The 8,006-nt window shown below is 43.6% G+C and overlaps 1 protein-coding gene across 4 annotated transcripts in view; it reads right to left on the bottom strand.

Annotated features, from left to right (window-relative positions):
* Positions 1–306: 306 nt before the first annotated feature.
* Positions 307–8,006, bottom strand: part of nlgn2a (neuroligin 2a) — a 239,238-nt gene continuing 231,538 nt past the window's right edge. For all 4 annotated transcript variants that reach the window (XM_005750030.1, XM_005750026.1, XM_005750029.1 and 1 more), the window contains 2 exons: positions 5,040–5,225; positions 307–785 (listed from right to left, as the gene is read on the bottom strand). In XM_005750030.1, the coding sequence (XP_005750087.1) occupies positions 508–785; positions 5,040–5,225 (464 nt within the window). In that variant the 3' untranslated portion in view covers positions 307–507. The remainder of the gene's footprint in view (positions 786–5,039; positions 5,226–8,006) is intronic.

Genomic DNA, 8,006 nt, shown 5'->3' with positions numbered 1-8,006 from the left:
AGAAGAGAAACCTGCTCTTTGGAAACCTCGACGACTCTCTGTCAGCTTTGAATTACAGGATCACATCTTGCTGCTTTAAGGTTCTGTTCCAGCTTAACATTTTCCAGGTCTGACTACATTTAGCTTATTTGCTACTGTCTCTTGTTGCTTCCTGTTTTATTTTGGTAGCGATTGTTGGAAGAAAACTGCTCTCCCAATTAGTTTTACTTGTCCCAGTCAGATCACTCTTTGTCTCTATAGTTGTGTCTCATCTTTGCGTGTACTTGTGTTTATACTTTTCTTTAATAAAGTCTTATTTGTTTGCTTTTTGGGCTTCTGGCGAACACTCGTGACAACACAAGAGAAACTTCTCAGTGTGTCTAAAGTATAACACCCTGATCATGTACATCACCAACACTGCAGTTATTTTCTCTGCAGTTGTTTTGGTTTCACGTCACGGCTGATCCCAGGAGTTCTCACCACTTTGCTTGGATAATAAAACACAACAGAGATGTGCGGCTGCTGTTATCAGACCCTCACCTGCTGCATGAGAATCTCTGGATCATCAGGAACTACGTCTCCGTCCACAACAGGCCCAAAGGCGATGTGATAGCGGGCCGGCTGGATGTCTTGGTCCACCAGCTCTCTGAAGTTCTTGCGCCTCAGGCAGTCAACCAGGTCAGCCGTCTCTGCGTAGGTGCAACCCACCTTCCGGGCCAGGATCTTGGTGTACTTGAGGGGTTGGTAGTTAACGGACCAGCTGGAGATGGCTGTGCCACTCTGCGCTATGGCCCTGTGGAACAGACCTGAAAGAAGACGTGGGAAAGAAAGACATTTTGGTGAGGTTCAGGGCAGAGGGAGGATGCCTGATGTATAAATCACATAACTTTCTTTCTGCTAGAGAACTTGATTAAAAATACAGTTTAACAATTTTTCGTCATCACGTTTCTTACTAGAGAAAAGCTGGTAGACAGAGGATGGGACTACAGACCCAGAGCATCACTGACGGAGCATGTTATGGAGCTTTAGCTCCAAAAAGTGGAGGCAGGACTGGGAAAAAGCTCATCTGAGATGTCAAAAGATCTATTTTTTCCTTTCTTGAGCTGCTTTTCCCCCCTCCAAGCTTCTCTTGGATGTATTTTCCCCTCTCTGTCTCCCTCTTTCTCTCTCTCTCTCCTTTAGTTCTGGCTGTCCTGTGCTGTTTAAACCACTCAAGTGGCTCATTAAGGGGGCCGCCTGGCTCTCTCTCGTTTCCTCCCGGGCTCCCTTTTTTCTTTCTTTCCCTTCTCCTGGGCTGAAGATTGGTCAGTTAATTATTAAGCAGAGCTGCAGAGCCTTCTTTCCCTGGGAAATCAATTATAGTAAGAAGTAGCTTGGAAACAGCTATACCTACATATCTGCACCGAGAGAGGCCGAGGAGGGGAGGAGAGACAGACAGAGAGGCTATATTTTATTCGTCTTCAAAATCAGTTTCTTTGTCGCTCCTTTAGTGCCTCTTGCCTTCGCTGCTTGAAACCTTGCTCTACTTGGCTGCTGCTTTTTTCGTATTTTCCATTTCAAAGCATTTTATTCCCTCTTTCTCCTCTTCAGCATAGTCTCCTGTTTCTCATCCTGTCCTTGTCTCACTTCTCTTAACTGTGGATGGATACTGATTACTGTCCTCTGCCTCCCTCTAACCTTCATATCAGTATCACTAACAACCCCCTCCCTACGTCCTGCTATCCGTCCTGTAAGCCTCTGATGTCAGCCCTGATCTGTGACACTGTGTTGTTGACATGATTGGTGTCCATTAAGTGTGAGGATGACAGACTCCTTACCTGGCACCCTGGTGGAGGGGAGAAGGGGGGGGAGGCATGACAGACAGGTGGCGTCTAGTGGACTGATGTAACGCCATTAGATGCTGATGAAGAGGAAGATGACGACGGGGTGATGACAAAGCGCAGGCATGAGGACAGACAGGTGACAGTGAGGGACGGGGTGAGGCTGGTTGTCAGCAACAAGACAAAAGGGGTAAACAGCGGCATTCCTCGGTTTTTAAGGTTGTGCTTTAGATTTTTTTTTATTTGAGCTCATGTTGGAGCTGGAACGTAATCAGTATGGATTAGCATTAATGCTAGAAGCAGAGCAAGTTAGACACTATAATTAGAGACATCTCTGGAGCTCATTCACACAGAGAAAGAAAATGTGAAGAAAAGGTAACATTTTACATTAAAGCACATAAATCTACAACTGACAAGCTGCTTATTAGCATGTTAGCGACAGAATGGCTCCTCATCAGTCACAATGTTTATTAACGTCTAAGTCTGCATATTCTGCAACTAGAAGACCATTTAGAGAGTTTCCTCACTAACCTTCTTATTGCTGTTTAATAACTGCTGAGCAACCTGTTAGCCATGGGCACGACTTGACTTTAGAACAGGGAATATGTTCTGAGTTAGCTGTAGTTTTGTGGTCAGTCACCCACATTTACTACATGTTATTAATCTTGCAGGATGGCACCACCACCCTTTAACCCTCTCAAGGCAGGCGTTGTAAAAGCTAACAACCTGATTACCCCACACACATTTTATGAGTTTTTTTTTACTCAGAAGTACCACTGCAGGTATTCTTTTGTGCATTAGCAACAAAAACTTAATTTGAGCCTGAGAGGGTTAAAGGGCTGTACACATGGAACTAGTGGTGTCATGGCAACCAACGACCAATGACTTGTAGTCACAGAAGTACTGAGTACTGAGGTAAACATTCCGCATCCACCAATGAGAACAAAGAATACCTCTGACTAACACATGACAGGGCTGTGAAACACACAATCTTAAAAAGTTAACTATATAAATAAACATGAAAAATGGTATGCTAGCAAACAGACTTTACACATCAATACTTAAAATCATCAGTCATAGCACTCATACTTTAACTGTTATTTACTGTTGTTATGCAGTAATGACAAGGTTTTTAAAGGATAACTGAACTAATGGTCATGGAGCTGTGGAATATTGCCATGAATTGTAAGCTGTTATTACATCTTTTCATGATAACTAATAAAGAGACCAGAAGCAACTAATAACAATAATAATAATGGATTGGATTTATATAGCGCTTTTCAAGGCACCTAAAGCGCTTTACAATTCCATTATTCATTCACTCTCACATTCACACACACTAATATGGACTTATAATTAAAATGTGTATTTTCATATAAAGTATTCCCATTAATAAAACTAATAATAATAATGAAAGCACGTAAGTTACAATAACCCATTTAATATTAGTCACTTTGCGGGATGTCGGGCTAGTTATTTACCTCTTTTAACTTATGCTAATCACACCATGACTTAGCAACACAAAGAAAATACAAACTTTTCCCTCCAAAGTGTTAAAGAAGTGAAGTTACCAGGCTTTATAGGTTATATTTGTGTATATGCAATCAGACTGGGGTGCTCAACAGGAAAGTCTGGGGGTGGTCTGGGTTAATGTGAAGGGTTAACAGACATCAGCGGTAATTACAGACATTGTGTTAAACAGATACAGTGACACAGCAGCAGCGCACGGATGCTCATTCAAGCTTTGACAACACATTTGTTTTCAAGGCACATCTACGCCGACAGAATGAGTCAAAATTAGAGACAAGTCAGACGTCTGCTTGGTGCTTCAGACACGCACGCACACACACGCACAGAGCAGTAATTGAAACAGATGCGTGGTTGTGTGAACACACTCTCTAATCTCTCTTGTTCTTCTCACCCACCATTTCTTTCCTGTTTCTGTCCTTTGCAGTTTGTGTGTGCGAGATGGAAAATGAAGAGAGGGGAGACATATTGAGGGAGAGTCCTCGAGCAGCCAAGAGAACAGAGGATCCACGACTGGAGGAGGACAGCTTCAAGAACAGCATGATCAAAGGCGGCGAGCGCGTGACCGTTTGGCTGCGGATCGTCGGCCACGCTGATCTCAGTTCCGATCAAAGTCGATTGGTCTGTCGGCCTCTGTCTTTTGGCGGTGCGGTGTTAACACTTAGCCCTCGGGGTTTGTTGTTGGTAATGGGGAGCACGAGGTCAGATAGATGTTGGATTTCAGTGGAGAGAGAGACTTCCTGCTGCAGAGCAGTGAAGCGCGGACAGAGGAGCGCACGCCAAAGGCAGGTAATTCAGGGTAATGCTGGAGCTCCCACGCCATTTATCCTCCAAAGAAATGAATAACATAACGTGGATCAAACCTCCGCTCGCACATTAGCTACACGACTGCTTAAATTGTTCAGTTCAAAGGACAAGCAGTGTTTTCCTTTGGGGATAAAGGTGTCAAGTGAACATCACAGGACTTAACTGTTTCTGGGCTGGAAGCTGCCAGCTGTGCTTCTATACGTGACAATCATATTTTACATTAAATAAAACATGGCTCACTAAAGAGAGCTGAACTGACTGACTGAGGACAGAAACTTTAGTCATTCAGACAGAATGTACGCAAAGGACAAAAATATATTAGTCGAGAAATGTATGTTAAAGGAGGCATGGTCCTCCCCGTGGTCCTCCCCGGTCTCTAGCTGAACCACACATCTTTCCGTAGTCTGACATGCTTCACATTGTGTGACGCAGCAGAGCACCACAGATGTGCAGAGGACACAAACTGCATCAGTTTGCTGTAAATGAATAAAACTGCACAGATAAACAACTCTCCATGTTATTCACTAGTCCAGAGCACAACACCTTCATCCTGTATTTCATTTTTTGTTGCGCCTGGCCTGCACACATCTGGCCACTAAGCAGACTGAAGGTGTGATTTATAGCGACGGATGTTGGTTCATTTAGAGTTTTGTCTCTGTGAAAAGAAATAAACGACGGGAAAAAACTACAAATTTTTAAGCTTATCAGATCCAGCCCAGAGTAAAAGAAATGTGTGAAACTGATGTTGGTTTTTGATCATTGATTTAACAGGGTGGATCCAAGCTGGTAGCTGGTAGTTAATGTTGGTTTAAATAAGAAAAAGCAGCAAAGGTGGTGAAAAGATATTAAAAAATATGTGCTGTACGAGGAATAAAACCAAACATTAAAATAAAACATGACATTTACCCTCAGAGTGGTGCGAGAGGATGAGGAGGTTGACACAGGAGGCCCCAGCTCCAGAGCCGAAGATGGTGATCCTCTCCGGGTCTCCGCCAAAGTGGCCTATGTTCTCGTTGAGCCAACGCAGAGCCTGAATCTGGTCCAGCAGGCCATAGTTCCCCTTAGCAGACTGATCTCCGGTGCTCAGGAAGCCTTATGTGTGGGACACAAAGATGGAGGGAGGAGAAAGGTGAGGGAGTGTTTTCAGAAGAGGAGGGGGGAGGATGGAGGGGGATGAAGAGAGAACAAGACAAGATGTTATTGGGAAGTGTAGCTTTAATATTTAGCATCTGTCAGGAAAGTGATTCCCACTTTGGCCTGTAGCTCCACTTCTGGGAGGGAACTGCAAGAGTGTAGAGATCGAGAGCGCTCGAGTGTGCAGCACCATCAGTCATCAACAAGGAGTCACAGCCGGTGCACAGAGACAACAAAGGGAGTGGCACAAGCAAGTGCTTTTTCAGCCCCTCTCTTAATGACGTTTTCTCTCTCTAATGTCATTGAGCAGCAACTTCTGAACAGACCTACTCAGAGTACGACAGCCGTGTGTCTGAGGAACGTAGGAGGCCCTGACCTGAATCGTACAAATAACCAGATCAAATATCATCTCACATGATACGAAATAGAAAGAAGACCAAACAGAAACATTTACCTTCACAGGCAGAAGATTGTAGGACAGAAAAAAAAAAGCGACACAGGTGCCACAGAAAAATGCATGAATATTCAAGTTCAATTAAAGTACCCCAGCAACTCAAAACACATGCTGTGTGTATCCCATCACACCCATGAAGACTCTGAAATGAGCAAATGTCTCAAAGGGAGCGATCTGAATTAACTGAGAATGTGGTCTGATTGGAAAAGCCAAAGCCTCACAGTTCCTTACATGCATCCTCTCATGAGCTGTGCAGGGGCCTAATTTGCATACATAATGTGAACTATACATACCCCGAACACCTCCACTCTATGCATGCAGCACTGTTAGCGCATTAATTATTCATTCGGCGCTTTGTCTGATATAATTGAGTTTAATTTCTTCATTGTACCTCATAATGACACAGAATGCTGTTTTCAAATCAAATTCCCCCCGCGGAACGATAAAGCAGCCGACGCTTCCCGAAGTTTCCCCGTAAGACGACCGTCCCGTTTATCAGAGCAGCCGAATAATACCTCGCCCTTTATGACGTTCGCCGACATTTGCCTCTCACGATTACTGGTAAGTATCTTCGATTGTTCCACCAAAGACCTAAATCTTTCCTATTTGAGTACCCATTAACCGGCAGCCCCTGAGATCCTAACGGGACTTCTAATTAAAGCTTTATTAAAGACAGGTGCACTGGAAAGGTCATCAATTAAGCTGCTACAGTGGAAGCTGAACACTTGTATGCTGGTAGCTGCTCTGATCAGCTCTAACACAAACATACAGTACGTTATCTGCTATGGGTGTCTCAGTAGTGTTATCAAGATAAACGGGAATTTGGGAGCCAGCACACCAACATAAACATTTCTTAATTTATTACACATTTAATCTGCTCAGCGCTGGTTACACTGTGAAACAGCTAGGCCCGACTGTATTTATGGGGTCTAATGATCTGTCTGTGGAGGAAGAATAAAGGAAGGAAAATCTAAATAAAGACAAATAACTCAAGCCAAATTAAAAACTAAAAATACAACCAAGAACTGTATATATTATGTTATAATTGAACAGGAATTATTAGGTATATAAGTGAGAGGGGGGTAAGGGGGACTTACTAAGGGCTTACACATGAGGATGTGCTGCCACCTTGTGGTAAAAACAAGAAAGACCACCTGCATTTTCTCCAAATATCCCTCACATACTACAGAAACACATGCTTGATATTATGGCATGACTATGTAGTGGCTATAACTGAGAAATCACAGAGAAACCTGATGATAATTATTAAACACAAGAACATCCAAAGAATTACAGTAAAAAGAAGACAAGTTATTGGAATTTACTCGCATATTCGTCTAACTACACACCAGTGAACCTGCTGCACCTACACGAACGCATTAAAACTGGATAATCAAACTTCTTTCCATAAACCCTGAAGCCCCCACACTGGCGGAGCTGCTGCTGAGGAGGGAGGGCGTTTACTGCTCCGAGAAAGGTGGTGAGCTCATTACTGTCCACATGAATCCAGCTCATGGAGAGATGAGGAATATGAAGTTTGTTGCAGGGCGAGGGAGGGGAGGGGGGTGTTACCTGATCACCTTTTGTGCATGAATATTTCATTTTAATTGCACTGCACCACAAACGAGCTGTCGATGCTGCACAGAGTTTACGGCAGTAACCAAACTAATTACGTCAAGTACATAATGAATCAATATTTTCCTACTTTCTCTTTCGTTTTTACAGTTCACCTTTACGATCCATAAAACAAAACAGATCAAAGTGCGTCTCGAGAAGCATCTCATTCCATTACGGCTTTTGTGCTGCTCTTAAAACACCACAAACACTCACAAATAAGCAGCATGTTTGGGTGCGTCAATTAAGCCGAGCACAAACAAGAGGCAAATAAGCTGCCTAATGCCCTACTGTAATCACCATGATATATTAAACATAACCAATTATGCTAATGAGGTCATTAATTTGGCTAATTACTGCAATGCATAGCAATATTTCTGTGTCAGCACAGTTTCTTGGACAAAGAAGAAAAAGAGAAAGCTCTGGCAGCAAAGTCCAAAGGTGGGAAATAATCATTATTGTGCAGCTTCTTGAAGCATCTATTATCACAGTGGCTCTGCCGGTGGAGCAGCAAAACAGAGAAGTGGGCCACACAGAGCCAGCAGACACCCCAGATCCTCGGGTTATCTTTCATAACAGCCGAAGCCGCCGTCTTCTCTGCACCTCCACGCTGCGTCCATCTGACAGAGAGACAGTGCACAACAGCAGGCCACTTCACCCGTCCTCCCCCC

The sequence above is a fragment of the Pundamilia nyererei genome, unplaced genomic scaffold, assembly GCF_000239375.1.
Source record: "Pundamilia nyererei isolate P.nyererei 1_Seehausen unplaced genomic scaffold, PunNye1.0 scaffold00260, whole genome shotgun sequence".
NCBI classification, from domain to species: domain Eukaryota; kingdom Metazoa; phylum Chordata; class Actinopteri; order Cichliformes; family Cichlidae; genus Pundamilia; species Pundamilia nyererei.
Note: the sequence above shows the minus strand (reverse complement) of the source record. Positions and strands in the feature narration are given on the sequence as shown.